The sequence below is a fragment of the Trachinotus anak genome, unplaced genomic scaffold (genome assembly GCF_046630095.1).
Source record: "Trachinotus anak isolate AG129_WGS33_773 ecotype Australia unplaced genomic scaffold, CSIRO_AGI_Tana_v1 ptg000028l, whole genome shotgun sequence".
In the NCBI taxonomy this organism is placed as follows: Eukaryota; Metazoa; Chordata; class Actinopteri; order Carangiformes; family Carangidae; genus Trachinotus; species Trachinotus anak.
In genome coordinates, this window is record NW_027273879.1 from 3,749,854 (window position 1) to 3,765,830 (window position 15,977).

The 15,977-nt window shown below is 39.2% G+C and overlaps 2 protein-coding genes across 2 annotated transcripts; both read right to left on the reverse strand.

Moving 5' to 3' along the window:
• Positions 1-606: 606 nt before the first annotated feature.
• On the reverse strand, positions 607-6,553 carry dck (deoxycytidine kinase). The gene is made up of 7 exons (XM_071466714.1): positions 6,348-6,553; positions 5,953-6,068; positions 4,129-4,322; positions 3,396-3,543; positions 3,099-3,214; positions 2,556-2,655; positions 607-914 (listed from the first exon to the last, which is right to left on the reverse strand). Exons 1-7 carry the CDS (start codon positions 6,448-6,450, stop codon positions 888-890), a joined length of 804 nt encoding a protein of 267 aa, XP_071322815.1. The 5' UTR covers positions 6,451-6,553; the 3' UTR covers positions 607-887.
• Positions 6,554-7,357: 804 nt separating this feature from the next.
• Positions 7,358-15,779, reverse strand: mob1bb (MOB kinase activator 1Bb). The gene is made up of 6 exons (XM_071466152.1): positions 15,466-15,779; positions 14,052-14,218; positions 12,019-12,112; positions 11,439-11,572; positions 9,616-9,779; positions 7,358-9,492 (listed from the first exon to the last, which is right to left on the reverse strand). Exons 1-6 carry the CDS (start codon positions 15,477-15,479, stop codon positions 9,415-9,417), a joined length of 651 nt encoding a protein of 216 aa, XP_071322253.1. The 5' UTR covers positions 15,480-15,779; the 3' UTR covers positions 7,358-9,414.
• Between the last annotated feature and the right edge of the window lie 198 nt (positions 15,780-15,977).

A 15,977-nucleotide genomic window follows, 5' to 3' on the forward strand; every position in this document is an offset into this window, starting at 1 on the left:
ATATTTTATCACCTACTGTCTTTGCATTGTCTGGTTTGATTGTCTTTCTATTCACCTTTATTTTATTGTACTATTCCATGTTTTATTGTAAATCACTTTAATTTATATACTATAATATTCTATAATAAAGTATATTACTATTATTTATTGTAAATCTTTGTCACACGCAACAAAATAATAAACATTAACTGGACTCAGTTGTTTTATACACCATCATTTAACATTACTGTGCACTGAAAAGTCTACAAGCTTTACCTAGGTGTGCATTCTGATCTCATCTCTAATTTTGAAAGTAAAAATTAAAGCACCTATTTCAGGTAGCTTTGCATCAAATCCTATTGGAGATACCAGGTAAAGGTGAGCTGAGCAGACAGGAATAACTGCAGCGCTGTTGTGGCGACTGGCGACATCTTCTGGAGAGCTCTAGACTCAGGGTGGGGGGGCAAGAACTCAGAGGCCATAACCAGGTAACACTGGATTTGATGTGTGTTAGACAATAAGGTAAATAATGTAAACACCGACATCAAGAACTCTTTGATTTGAGACTCATTTTTATAGGTACAAACACTTTTTATAGGTAAAAAAAAATGTACGGGTACAAAATTATTTCAAGTATTTCAAGTTTATTGTCATTTGTTAAAAAAAGGACATATAATTCTCATTTGCAGACACTACCATTGATAAATACACTACATACATGAATCAGCTTAAAAGTTAGTTGTTTTTTTATAAAAATTTTAAAAATACTTTTAAAAATGTATCCGACAGCACATCATTTTTAATGATTCTGTAGAAAACAAATTGTCACTGCTGAGACATTTCATTGTTTTAAAAATAATCCTCCATTCACTCTTTCTTCTTGTGGCCACTGTCTAGGCTTCCCATCTTTACAACGTGCTCAGGAACTCTTTGACCTGAAACAGAACGACAGCAGGTGAGCTGTTGGCATGTCCACTGGAAACCAACATCAGTGAGAACTGTAAATTGGGATTTCTTTTGTTCTTTTGTGACACAAACTCAAAAATAAGAGGGTTCATGGCATTTGTACAAAGCCTCGTGTGTGTGTGTAACTGGGTCCTTTTCTTGCTAATGACATCTGAATGGGAGTGAAATGTCAAAAAGTTCCCGTGTTTACCATCAACATGAAACTGCTACACAAGCAGCTCTTCAGGCCTCATTTCCATAGGTGAAACCTGGGTGTGTGTGTGTGTGTGTGTGTGTGTGTGTGTGTGTGTGTGTGTGTGTGTGTGTGTGTGTGTGTGTGTGTCTCAGTATCAGAGAGATCACACTCAGAACTGCATAGCTTCCCTCAAAACACATTTTAAACACTTGACAGCACTTGAAACAGCACAGTATACACTCTGTGTTTTAAAAGGTCACAACATAAAAATATTAGGTTGCAGGTAAAAGTCCTACATTCAAAACTTTACCAGTGAAATTAATTTAAACCAAAATGAGTAGTATTATCAGCAAAAATTACCATACACTTTTTGTCCTAATTATCAAAAGTTAACACTCATTATGGAAGTAAGAAGCACAATTTAATTACTTTTTCTCTATTATAGAGCCAGAAAAGTCAAATTTTGTCAAGACAAACAAGAAAAAAACTAATTAACTGGTTCCTACAATTAAACATTAAGCATTAAAAAAGACCTCATTCTACCTTCTTTTGAAAATACTGACACCCATTTGTTGTTCTTGTATAAATATTCTCAAGGTTCAATGACAAACATTACTTGGATTAGTACTAATGCTGTGTTATATTTTACTCATTAGATTATTATTTCTGATGCATTAGCATGTTGGCAGCATTTTACTGCTGCAGCTGGTAGAGATGGAGCTAATTTTAGCCGCCTCACAGCTGGGTAGTGTCATGTAAAGCAACACGTTGAAATACTAATCTGGAAACTAGTAACTACAGCTGTCAAGTGAGTACAATATTGACCTCTGACATGTAATCAAATAGACGTGTGAAGCAGCATAAAGTGAAATACACAAGTACAAGTGGACCAGCTCTGTGAGATTTATACGGTGGCCCTGAGAGCTCAACACACTGCAACTTCAGAAAACACCTGCAAAATAGACAAAACACAAACCAATTCAGAAAACATCATCAATTTGACAACACACGTGCTGCAAATACTCACAGCACAACAGAACAGAAGTGTCTCTAGGGGACATAAAAAAGTGATGAACCCAGCTGGGGCGCACTTGTTCAGTGCTCTGTTGCTTTTGCACTTAAAAGCATTGATGTATTATAATATATTTATTATCCATGCAAGCGCGTCCCAGCCTGGTTCATCACTTTCTAGTCCCCTAGAAACACTTGTGTTGTGTTGTGAGTATTTCTAAGGTGTGTTGTCAGACTGATGAAGATGTTTTCTGAATTTGTTTGTGTTTGTGTATTTGGATGTGTTTTCTAAGTTGCAGTGCGCTGAGCTCTCAGGTTGTTTGACTCCTGTAAAAGTGCTGTAGAAATATGTGATTATTGATATAAAATGCTGAAGCATAATTTGACCATTTCAAATCTTTAAGAGGGCTTCACCATCACTCACCTTCTCAATCATGTCAGCTCGCTTAGTGTCACTTCCCTTAAAGTTTTCATTCACGTCTATGGTCAAGACGGGCACATCACTGAGATACTCAAACTCCATACTGTGGGCCAGAGAAGATAAGAGACCTGCTGTTAGTGATTAACAATTCACATTCAGGGAACAGCAACATTTTATATGATTCTTGGAGATAAACCTGTTTAAGACATTTGTATTTGTACAGAAATCCTGAGCACACAACAGAGCAAAGAAACAACCCATTGCTGGCCCCATCCAGTCCTTAAATACGTCCATGTGGCATCTACAGATCACATGGATCAAAAACTGTCTCAGTCTCTAAGGTGCCTTTAGGTTATTGCATGAATGGGGTCTTCTTTTTTTTTTCCCCACAGAGGGTCAGTCAGGGAGGGATAATTCTACAGACCCTCTTCTTCTATAACAAATACATCTTTTGTTCTCAGAGAAATGCACAGTTTCTGCTGCAAGCGTGACATGAAAGTGTGTGCGTGTGTGTGTGTGTGTGTGTGTGTGTGTGTGTTTTCTCACTTCATGGTCTTGTGCTGCAGCCAGCTCTCGTGCTTAAAGTGGAGCTTCTCCAGATACTCCAGTGGGATGTCCTGCTCTTCTTCTCTGCCTCTCAGGTGCAGCCGCTCTAAACATTTCTAACACACACGACAACAAAAAGGAAGGAAATTGTTTTTGTAAAGCGTCTCATCAGTTCTTTAAATTCTTTCCTCTGGCCTAATGCAAGACCAGTCGAGGAAACAGCCATCTCCCATAGAAAAAGCATATAAACAACTGGATGTAATCGAATAACAATGCAGTAAGAGAAGCTGAGAATACCTCAGGTGAAGCTCTGAGGTAGACGATACCATCCAGCTCGATGTGCTTGCCAAACTGGTTGTGCAGCCAGCCATGCCAGTCCTGGTACACAGACCATTCAGTCTCATTCATGCACCCGCTCTCATAGAGGTTGGCTGAAAAGATGTACCTGGACATCAGGAGAAGGAACGGACATGGATTTCTTTTTACTTAAACATTACAAAAGATATACACACACATATACATATAAACACACACACTTTGCTTTACTGCCATCAACACAAACATATTAAATTAAAACATTAAGTGCATTCATGAGCTACTCTCAGACGACAAACAGTAAACTAACACACTCAGCAGCCTACACTGAAACCTTGCTTTCATTATTAATCAATTAGCATGCCATTTGTTTTTTAGTGATATGTATAATAAAGGAATCTGTGTATAAATTACCTAAAAATAGTGGGAAAAACCCAGTACAGTTTTACTAGAGCCCCCATTTCCATCTCCAAATCACAAAAACAAAACCCCAAAATATTCAGCTCACAAATTAGACAAAATCCTCACATTAAAGAAGCTGGAACAGGAGAATTAGGCAGTATTGCTTGATAATAGACTTGAACGATGATCAAAATTAGATTTATTTTCAAACACTTCAAACACTGTATTCATTCTAAAGTAACTATGTCCACAATCAAGTGAGTTTAAAGAATTATTTTCATTAAATTCAGATCTTCGGTTTTGTCTCCGGTACCTGTCGCTGTAGATCGAGCGCTCGAAGAACTGCACAGGATTCTCGGCTTCTTGCAGCTTCCCGTTGGCCGATTTCATCTGTGCACGCACCCTGCTGATACAGGCGTAGCTCTGGAAGGTGTAGGCCCACCTGTCCGGTTTCTCGTACATCATCTGCAGTATGTTCCCTCCACTCCTCTGAGATGTGGTCAGCTCCTGGTACAATAAATTTAAAATGGGGATTAAAGCTCAGTGAATACGTGCAGTCTAAACATTTGTATAAACAATGGATTTTACATTCATGTCCCAAGTCAGATCATCTGGGAGTTCACCCTATGATGTGACCAATACACTGGTAGAATCACCTATTTTATAATTATTCACAGTGGCTGCTTGATACCTAAACACAAAGCTATATGTATAACCAACATTTCAAGTGGCTCCTTGCTGTTATTACCTGCTGACACGTTTGTTCTCGGCTTCTGCAGAGTTCAACTAGTTCAATTTACATATTTTTAAGACCTTTTTAAAACCATAGGGAACTCAATTTAATACCTGTTTCATGGTCCTACCAGAAAGACGGCAAACTAATAGGGACCATAATATCTACAATTATTAATTTAGTACATCAAGTTATTGACATTTATTTAAAAAATAATTCATGTAGATTTTTACGCAGACTTTTTGCTAAAATTGACACTTGCACATCCACAAAAATATATATCTAATTACATATATATAAGCTGTGTTAATGTCTACAGCAGGAAAGAAAGGCTTTTAAGTACTTAAGGGAACTGGATTCAATGGTTTACATTTGAATGTCTGCACTGTCTCTTTTTTTTGTAATACTTTCACTGTGTTTTTTTTGTTTTTTTTTTAATGCTAAGTCAGGTGGACCCCCAGCAGCTCTGCAAAGCACACACTGTCCAATGATCAGCAGAGGGCGCATCACCCAACCACTGTAACTGTAGGGTACAGACTGGAGGCAGCCAGGAGCCTTGCTAGAAGATCCCTGACCAGTCCTACATACTGATAATACCCCTTATCATTTTACACCGTCCCACACAGTGTGCAGAGCAGTGTACAGTAAAATTTACACAACTGCACTAACAAAAACACATTATGTTTTCGTGAGGACTTATGTTTTACCTTTTGATTATTATTCTTTGACATTTAAAAAAAACAGTTTAAATGTGATGATGTTGTCAAGCTGGACTGAGTGAGCTCAAACAATTACATTTTTTGGCTTAAAACTGGTTAAACACTCGGTTAGCAGAATCATTAGTACCATAAAAGCAAGTACTGGCTCAAATATAAGAAGCAAGCACCTGAATATCCTGCACATTGGCAGACCTTCAGTGACAGTGGTCTACATGTGTGTGGAAATAAGGCCAGAGGGTGAGGCTATAGGTTTGAAGCTGTGCGGGAGGGTTAGAGATGTTTGCCCTGATGATGGCATGTTCATCGGTCCAGGGTGGGACCATCTGTTCCTCTGGGTGTGTGGTGGTGTAACAGCGACCAGGGCAGACATAACCGGACAGATGGCAGCTGCACTCTAAATACAGAGGATCTCAACATGTGCATCTTTTGCGTGTTGACTGAGCCGTAGTGAGAAGCCAGAGGGCTGGAGGATCATGTTCCCCTCAAGGAGCATAATTAAATTCATCCATATTATCTGTTAAGCCCACTTGAAACACAACATTTGGCCTCAAAAAAAAAAAAAAAAAAAATCAGGTGTTATATGAGCTGATGTAAAGCCATTGATTGATGCTCACTTGGCAGCACTGAACTGGGATCATTATTTTAAAAAGCTGGTTGAATACTGTCATGTCAACAACAACAATACCTCAAAGTCGCTGCCTTTTGTTTGCACATTGCACCACCTGGCGATTGGCTCCGGTACCACCTCCCAGTCCGAGCTCTCCTGCTCCAGGAGGCGCACAAAGGTGGATTTACCCGCCGCTAAACACAGAAGAAGCAGGAGGTTCAGACAATAACACGTATGACATTCAGTCACCTGCATGTTATGATTGTTTATTAGCAAATATTTCAGAAGAGGTGGCAACAGTAGGCTGGCAATTGGCGGCAAAATGTACTGTTCAGAAATGTATCGATGAACTATTAATCTGCTGATACACAGTCGGGCTAACACACCACCTGTCGACTATATAGTTAAAAGTTTGAAGCTGATTTTAAATGTGACTTTTCGCTTTTGTAATAAATAAGAAGCCCTGGACTCACCAATGTTCCCCTCCACTGAGATCCGCTTCATCCTTTTCTCCATGGAGTCGTTCATTGAATCGTTTATTAAATCCGGGCACCGTCTCTTTGGAGTATAGGACATTTTCAGCTGATCGATAAGTTTCCTTTCTTGATTGCAGAGGATGCTGCAGCTGCTGCAGGAGAAGGCGCCTTGTTGTTCAAGCTTTGGCGGCAACGAACGTCAGGAAGCGGCGGTTTGCGCAGATGTGGCTCCGCCCCCCGGAAGCAGCTGCTGCCTCTCAGCTCCAGGCTGGTTTGTTGTTGTGTTGGTGCAGTCAATAGACCATTTAAACTGTTTACCTTAGTATTAGTACTTAGAACATACTACAAACCACCTCATTACAAGTAACAGTACTTATATATTATATATTATTATTATAGTATTTATAAGTATTGTTTAATATATGTATTCATATGTAAGAACTTCAGTGTAGTTGATTGAGGTATACAATTTCACCTATAATTTATTATATCTTTTGTGCATTACATTTTCCTGATATATTGTATTTTGATAAAATGTAAATAAATGTTGTGGAGTAAAAAAGTACATTTCCCTCTGAAATGTTGTAGAGTAGAAGTGTCCTAACATCAGTTTAAGTACATTACTTAAGTAAATGTATATAGTTACTCTCTCAAACTGCATTAAAAGCACCAATCCCACAATTTAGAAATACCCTGCAAGTAAAAGTCCAGCATGGAAAATGTTAATTTAGTAAAAATAAAAAAGCACTTGCAACCAAATGTACTTCTGGTATTAAAAGTAAAAGTACTTACTTTGCCTTCTGTGAAAAATAACTTAAATACATACAAGGGTAATATTTACCTCTGAAATGTAACGTAGCTTAAAGTTGCATAGAATTAAAGTACTCAAAATACCTCGAACTTGGACTAAAGTAGAGTGCTTCCACAAACAGTTGAGTGTGTGTTTACTGTCCACCACTGATTGCTCTCACAGGTCACAGGTATATAATAAACACTGACTTCATTCAAAGAGTCAAGACCACCTTTATTTGCCTTGTAAACAGCATAAATCAATTCAGTAGCATTGAAAACCCCTACCAAGCCATTATTTACAAACATTTCATCAATTATTACAGTCAAGGAGGAAAAACTGTAGGCAATAGGCTATGTTACGGGCATTTCATAAGGATGAGATGCTTTCAGGATGACTGGTTTTCCATTACATCTTCAGGTATCTGATGAGCAGTAACATTCATAATAGTTAGCTAAGGAAGTGGAAACAGATACTCAACAATTAAAACCAACAGAATTTAATATCCAAACGGGGGAGGGGAAGCAGCCTCTAAAAAGACTCGCATTCTATTAACCCAAAGCTACCACTCCATGCTCTCTGAAAATATTTTTAAGACAGGTCTAATCCTCAATATCTATTTACACGTGTGCAATGAAGTATTACACCTCTCTGACAAAGTTCAGATATAAAATGTTCATGTCACCTTTTTCTCAAACCAAACATGAATGAGAAGCAATTGTATTTTTACCCTACACCAGAATTTAAGCACTATAAAGGAAAATTAACATGGGATATAAAGTATGAATGAACCAACTGGTAACGCTTTTAGTGTTGTGTCAATTATTGCATAGTAAACTACACTTTAAGATCCGGGGAAGGGTACATGCATCTGATGTTTGAAGCACAGCAACAAACAACTCAAGCCAAACAAAAGAAATCTCTCTTGTGCCTTATAGCTGACTTCAGAGGAGGTTGAGCAATTCAACTTTTTTTCGGAAAATATGAGAGGAAACACACTATCATCAGTCACATGATACAGCGTCTCACAAAGCACGGTCTATGCAGAATAAACATTCAGGCAAGAGAGGTCAGGAAAATTGTTCAAAGTGCTTTATGGCTCATGAGATAACAAGGGATGCCTCAAAATCCAATTCAAAATGCTGTTATTTTTAAACAGAGGAGGTTGTCACACAATTATCTACTTCTATTTACTGACCTTAAAACTTTAGGGTTTTAGATCCCTTGAAGGCCTTTCCTAAAATGTGTTTCTACTTAAAAGGTTTTTGGAGGAAAAACTAGTATACAGGAACATGTTTACTAGAAAACACTAAAAGATAAGTTAACTTTCAGTCCCTGCTACAACATGACAATATTCTAGCCTCATCTATATGTCCTTCAAAACATTCATTTATCATCATCTGCACAGAACAATATGCAAAGGGATTTTGTAACTAAATAAGGATACATTTTGTGACGAGATGGTCTTAGAGAAAATAATTTTTGAACCAAGTTACAGTACAAATAGGAAAGGGGTGTAACAGGGTGTAACTTCAGAACCACAGGAACTTAAAGGAAGATGGAAAGGAAAATTCAGTGCTGTGTCCAGCGTGTTAGTGGTATATGGCCTTTATCTTCTTACAGTTGTCGATATAGGGCAATTATGAGCCATGCTAGGCACTTAGGATTCTTTTGTGTTGACAGATACAGATGTGAGGGCTATTACAAACGTGAACAGTAGCAAACTGCAACCCAGCTCTTACAATGTAGATTAGTGAGAAAGAAAATAACTGACAACTCCTGTTGAATTGCCTAAAAGGCTGGTTTAAATTCTTGCCATAACACCAACAAAACCCTTCTATTATGATATAGCAACTATCTTTACTTCCACTGTATTCTCCCCTGTGGGTGAGTCGGAAATAGGAATCTAAGAGCATGGAAATGCCTCGTGTAGCCATGAATCCAAGTGAAAAAAAAAAGGAACTGTGCAGTCTAATAGAAAACTAATATGCCTATACTATGCTAAAAGCCATGGGTGAACACTGGGGATTTTTCCATACAGCTAAACCCATTTTCTCCATTATGTTAATCTGTAGTTTGTTCAATTAAGTGTTTTATCCCTGATAGCATTAGTCCTGGTGCCTTAAACCTATCAAGACCCTTCCGTCTTCCTGGCCTTTTTTAAAAACATTTCCCCAAATGGAAATATATTATATACTGCATACGTACAGCCAGGGTGGGGTGGGTATCTGTGCAAAAACTAGAAGACCAATAAAATAAGGATTACATTGCTGTTTATCTATCCTTGGTTGTCAGTTTTTCAATCAGCTCCTGTAGTGGGACCAGCTCTTTCCTGTCGATGAGGTTGAACTCCTGAAAAAGACAAAGAAAAGGGAACAAACATGATCGGATTACACACTGGGTCTGGAAAAAAATGTTTTGCTAAAATAATGTTTAAGTGAAAAAGCCAATACTCAAACGTCTGAGATTCTTTACCTGAACAAAAAAGATGAAGTGTTTGAATGACGTGTTGAGGTGGGCCTCCTCTTGCAGCTGCATGACGGAGTCAAAGTGCTGGTGGTAGATGTGGGCGTAGACCCTGAACAGGCGCTTCAGGATGGTCTTTGCCACGGACATAAAGTTTCTCTTAAAGGGGACACCTTGGGAACAAGAGGGCAAGAAAGGAAAGCTGATCCATCAGATCATCAAAATCCCAACCAAATATATAGATCATACCTTCAGTGGCGAGGTTGTGCAAATGACTTGAGGGAAACACTTTCAGAGAAAGGGATCTTTAAGAGTTTCAAAATACCAAAATATTGTTGGTATTTCACAAACTATGCTTGGTTTCTTAAGAAACAGCTTAAATAACATGAATGAACTGGGAGGACTGATTCACGCAGTCAGTCACTCACTCAAGCTGCGCGTTATATATATATTTTTCCTTTTCTGCGTTGCTGCTTGTGATCTCACAAAGCTCAAAAAGCTGAGAGGGATCACAGTTACACGGCAGTTCACTCTCCTGGATTGCATGTGTCTCTACAGACAGGCCAGAGCATGATTCGAGGGAAATGCAAACAATCATGACTGCAACATGGAACGGCCTCATGGTAACAGTGTGCAGAGTGTTAATCTGTTGTTAGGACATGTTGATGTTATTACAACAGCATTGCTCTCTGCACCTCAGATATGTTGTGCAGTCCTCCTGTGAGTCAGTGACCAGCTGCAGAGTACAGAAGCCTGGCGGACAGCTTACTAACCCTACAGTGTACAGAGAGCTACCTACATCAACATCAATTATTCAAAACAAGCCGGTGACCGACAGGACAAAGAGTTCAAGATTATACCTACCACCAAGTGCTGGACACACACGTGGCCCACTCTTCTAAATACTTAATGTCTCATGTGTACACTAACCTTGATTACTCCAGGAATATTTACCACTCGTAGGCTAGACACTGGTATTTGCCCTGATCAAATATAGTGTTTGACCACTTGCAGGAATGTGGATCAATGATTTTACGAGTGCTTTCCTGTTGTGTTTGAGATGCTGAGAGGCTTTACCCTGTATCCCTGGCTCAAAATGAACACAAGTAATAGATCTATTGTTCATGGAAAATGAAGCGAATTCTGTCACTGGAGGGGAGCACCTTTAATCATTGCTGCTTCCCCTGAGGTGTATGTACTAAGGAATAGATCAGACATGCACCTGTGCTGGCTGCCATCCAACTCTGTTCAGGGCTCCACCCTAGACAACACAGGCCTCAACTAGTTTAAGGGTTGAGAGCTATGTTGGTGTGCATGCTAATTATTCCTCTGTGCCTTTAGGTACCCTATACATCCATTAACAGGGAGATTTTTCTATACGTTTGTCTGCTATTACTAAGCATACAGGCAACACTTACATGTACTTTGCTGGTAAATTACGCATTTTTCCTTAAGACTCTTATAATCCAACCACTGATGTAATACTTCTTCCCTTACCAATTTGGGCCTTTTTCCAACTCAAACAGCTTTAACTTTAACGTATGTACCATTCCTTTAGCATTTCAAACAAAACTGTGAGTTTAAATTTGTCAGCTTAATTACATGTAAATGACAATCCATCAAGACTGGTTATACTGCTGAGATATACATGTGATATACAGTTCAACTTCACAGGAAGGAGAAAACATCTCCTGAGCTTGCTTGTTCGTAGTGATATCCCCCTCTTGTGGGTTACAGAGCTGTTTTTTAGCTAATATCACACATACGTTGAGTAAAACCACACAAAGAAAAGATGCCTTTGTCAGGAGAGAGAAAACACAAACAAAACATACCGATCTTTGACGGGAAAAGTGTCTCATCATCGAGCTGGTCTTGCACCCAGGTCATGAGGTAATCGATATACTTGGGAGCGGAGCATTTGATGGGCTTCTTGATGTTTGTTCCATCAGCCCAATGGTACTCATACCTAGAGGAAACATAGGTGACAAACATTACATTTTGGAATTGTTTATGGATTCTATCGAGGTTTAAGTTATTTAATGCACAAAAAAGTATTTCTGATTTGACACATAAGGTTTTCACTCCTTTCCCACATGGACCCTTTCAAACTTGCAGAAGCCAATTTAAATCTTGTGAGCCAGTGCAAGTATGAGTGGGTCAAACATCCACTGAGACTCTACTGAGCCTTTTTGGGTGTACTCCAGTTAAGAGTTTAATTAAATTGTAATTGTCACATTGGGTTTGGGCTAAGTCTGATTAAGAAGACTTATTGTGATCCGAGTTATTTTGTCTCACTAATAGTACCCCTACCTGATGCCCTGTTGAGCCTTGACAGACCAAAATGAGTGACGCAAGACTCACTGGTTGGTTTTATGAGACTACTAACTTGTGGACCTAAAATGATAAACTTACTTGGGACCAGCAGACATGACTGGACAGCTTTCCTCTGTGCAAAAGTCTGTGATGGTACCATACAGCATGTTGATCTGGTTGAAGAAATCCACAGCTGAAAAAAAAAAATGCAGAAAAACAAACTAAAAAAAACAACATTTGAATCAAGCATACATGAGACAAAATACCATGTGTGCCAGCACAAATAACTGGCATCAAGTTTCCCCAGAGCCCTCTACCCTCCCCATTTCACTGCCCAGAGCAGACTGTAGACCAGTGCACACTCTAGTTATCTGGCACATATTGTGTTATCACTCATTCCCAGGGGCATACAGCCAACTTTGGCTTTCCATCAGTCGCAGAGATCCATTTAAAGGGTTGGCAGTGTTAATGTTGTTGCTCCTTTTGCTAATCTTAGACAAAAATACATACTGAACAGCTGATTTGGCATATGTTTTATGTGAGGTCCTGTTTAAGGCGACACCAGCTCACTTGAGTGTTTGATTAGGGTTTGCCCAGTCCCGTCTGAAGATATTTTAGTCCAAAACTTTTGTATTCATTGTATGAAGGTTTGATAATAATAAAGACAAACGCTTACTGGACACTGTAGTATCCGCTGAGCTGAAAGCCAATATTACATTACACGCCAATAAAGTTGTTCAGCTTATTACAGCCTGAGATGAGATGTGATACTTGCTCATGACCAGTGAAGGAGTGCAGAATTAGAAGTACTCTCAATAATACATACTGCTATGCCAGTTAGTACAATTTCAAATGGTCCATAAAATGACACACAATCACTGGATGGGAGAGTGGGAGCAAGATAAATGAAAACAGTTCTGTCATTTCTACTATGCTAACCACTTGTCAAGATGTTGACTTTTCCCACGACATGTAGTCATTGAGACTATGACAGATTTTCCTAGGGCCTAGACTGATATAGAGCTGTATGCAAAGAGTCAGCAGAGCCACAGGTGATACAGAAGAAATTCATAGATTGTTCAGACGAAAAGGAAAAGCACTACATCCACAGTGTGATTCTAGCCAGGGACCTTTGTTGCATGACCCCTCTCTCTCTCCCTCTACTGTCACTATGCATTACAGGCAAAATGCCAAAGATTCTAAAAATACAAAATGAACTGCTTCTCATGAACAAAGATGATGTGGAAAGTTATTCAAACTTTATGGTGAGAGAAGTTATTACTCACAGCACTTTTCCTCAAACTTCTCTTTATTGTGCAAGTTTAAACAGCTCATCTAACACTGACCAATATCCATCCATTTCCACTAGCCTTTGATGAAACAGGAGAACACAAGTATTTGCTTAGTTTCTCCAGCAAAGTGAACAAAGCGTAAAATAGTGGATAAATATGTTCACTCTGTAGTTTAGTTTTCGGGTCTTCTTGTGTTACTAAGGTAATCCAAAATATGTCAAAACCTTTGGAGAACCATACAGTGCAGCCCATCCAAAGCAACTGCAATTAACTTCAAGAAACTCAAATGACAGTGTAACAGTCAAATGACAGAGAAGCTCATTTAATCTTCACACCCTTACTTTGTCATGTACATTACACCAGTGCAAAAAATGAATCGTGTCAAAATCCTAATCAGTAATCACATCACTTCTGCTGCACTGTAGTAAAAAAGGCTTCAAATAAAAACTTCAGCAAGTCAGGCAATCTGACGCAAGAGGAAATTAAGCTTCTACTGACCAGTCATTTGTCTCAATTCAGAGGAAAGTAAACAGGGCTCTCACAGCACAGACAATAATGTCTATTTAACATTCACAGTGGCTTTTCCAGCATGAATGCTCAGGGTCTTTACAAGGAATGCCAAGATCTTACACCATAGTAGTTCACTCTCAGCTGATTCTTGATGTGGATTAATTGAGATTTCAGAAACAAGACCACAGCGAAGCATGCAAATCTAAAGACTAAGAGGAGACTGACAGATACAAAAATAAGAAGGCATGTGAGGGTTAAATGACTCTTCCAGGAATCTGAAACAAAAAGGGGTGTATCAAGGGAGGAGGGGAAGGTAAACTTGGCGCTTACTGTTTACTGCGACCCATTCATTTAAGTCTTCACCCTCCGGCAACATGACTGCCATGCGCAGGTTTCCACTTCCCAGTGTAGCCTCTGCATGTTTCAACAGCTCGTACTGATGAGAACCCTCCGGGATATTCTTCTTGGGCTTGAACGTCTTGGATGAACGGTTTCCACTGTGAGTCACATTTCAAAGAGGAAGACAAATGGTGTGATAAACATGGAGGGAGTCAAATATGACAAATGACAAATCATGAGTTTCCAAGGTGGCCCTAGGTGAGGGCCTTTTGCTAACAACAAAGTTAAGACTGTTTTAAAAAATAAAAGCTGACAAAAGAGTTGAGCTCCAGTTGCGTTGATGGGCTTCACACAATCAGAGTGGGGGACCAGAACAGGGTGTCACTTTGTGTGTAATGTGTAATGAGGCCATTTGGAGAGGTACTGTATTCAATCTCTCTCACTGCCCCATTAAACAAGAATTTCTGTGAGTCATCACAACATGGCAGGTTACACACTAAAGCAGTTGTTCTTTTAATTAGAGAATTAACATCTAATAACGCCAATCCATACGAGAATCATAGCCTGTTGCATTTTCTGAAATTATTCAATTATATTCATTTCAGCAGGGCAAGAGAAAACTATCCTCTTGGTGAAGCAAATGCACTGGTTTTGAAAACCAATGTTGTCCCTGACCTCTCCTTCAAGTGAGATCTATTATTGATTGATTAGGAATCAGTTGGAGCTGATCAAATGTCTGGACCGTCGTGTCTGATGAGGAGAATGATAAACATTAAAACAATATTATCATCAGTGTCAAATCTCCAGCAGTGAGTCTTCCTTAACTTGAGGAATTTAAAGAATTAAGCAATGATCTAATCCGTGAATGCTTATCTTGGATTGAGTGTTTATAAATCGGCTCTTCATCTTCAAGTTAACTAAAAACGCAAATATCCTCACCATTTATTGATCCGCAATATCAATAACACAATTGTGTTACTTTAAAAAAACATATTAGTGAGTTGTGTCATATCGAGGTTGGATTCGCTCGTAGCATCAAAGTGTTCACACCAGCAAATACCCAGGCCAGACTGTGAACCTCTCTCAGTTAACCCTCCTCTACAGTTGACAAAAAATAGGTTAAAGTTTTACTGCAATAAATCACTGTGGGCACTCTTGTACTACAGCTTATCTACAATCGATGCCAATGATTATTTCCACAACAATCGACAGAAAACTGAAAAAAAAATCACATTAAACATCCGACGGTGAGTCCAGGAAGTAGTCGCAGCCTGTACTATGCTATCGCTAGCTAACTAGCTAGCTAACTAACTAGCTAGCTAGCTGTGCAGCACCACTGGCAATTTCCAAACACAAAGTTCAATGGTCAGATGAAATAAGCATCTATAACACGATTATAACTCACAAAAGAAAGCTCATGTTTCCTCGGGCTCCAGAAAACAACTCTCTCTTGGCAAATGGTTAACAAGCAGAGTGGAGGCAGACCACAGGGGCTGTTGGACAAAACTGTCTCCTTCCCTCACGTCCTCGGTCCTTCTCGGGCTTCTCTAAGTGGTCCTTGTGAAGAATTAAAAAAACTACTCTTACTGTAAGGGAAGAAAACACAGCGGTGGTGTGAAAGTAAAGGTGAATTTCAGAGGCAGGCTGGTCCGGCGGTCGCTGCTCTGTACGCTGAGAGGCAGCAGCGTACTGAATGGGAGGCTAACTTCTTCACCTGACGCCCACGGCAGATCACACGCTGTGTTGTCCTTTGCTGCCATCCAGTGGACCCGTATGCGAACACAAAACATTTATATATTTCCTATACTATACCTTTTTTCCAGCCTGATAATCACACTGAAACCATTTCTGTTACCCCAAATTAATTATGAATTTCAAAGCAGAGATCCTTAATATCTCCAATTAGAATGCAACTAC

What these genes read in the sequence shown, in the direction of transcription:
- dck (XM_071466714.1), bottom strand. Translation starts at nt 6,450, where the DNA reads ATGTCCTATACTCCAAAGAGACGGTGCCCGGATTTAATAAACGATTCA. An exon ending in CGCTCGATCTACAGCGACAG is followed by an intron (nt 3,544 to 4,128) that starts GTACCGGAGACA and finishes CCTGATGTCCAG; the next exon opens with GTACATCTTTTCAGCCAACC. An exon ending in CTGCAGCACAAGACCATGAA is followed by an intron (nt 2,656 to 3,098) that starts GTGAGAAAACAC and finishes TCTGGCCCACAG; the next exon opens with TATGGAGTTTGAGTATCTCA.
- mob1bb (XM_071466152.1), bottom strand. An exon ending in TGAATGGGTCGCAGTAAACA is followed by an intron (nt 12,113 to 14,051) that starts GTAAGCGCCAAG and finishes TTTTTTTTTCAG; the next exon opens with CTGTGGATTTCTTCAACCAG. An exon ending in ACTTTTCCCGTCAAAGATCG is followed by an intron (nt 9,780 to 11,438) that starts GTATGTTTTGTT and finishes CTTGTTCCCAAG; the next exon opens with GTGTCCCCTTTAAGAGAAAC.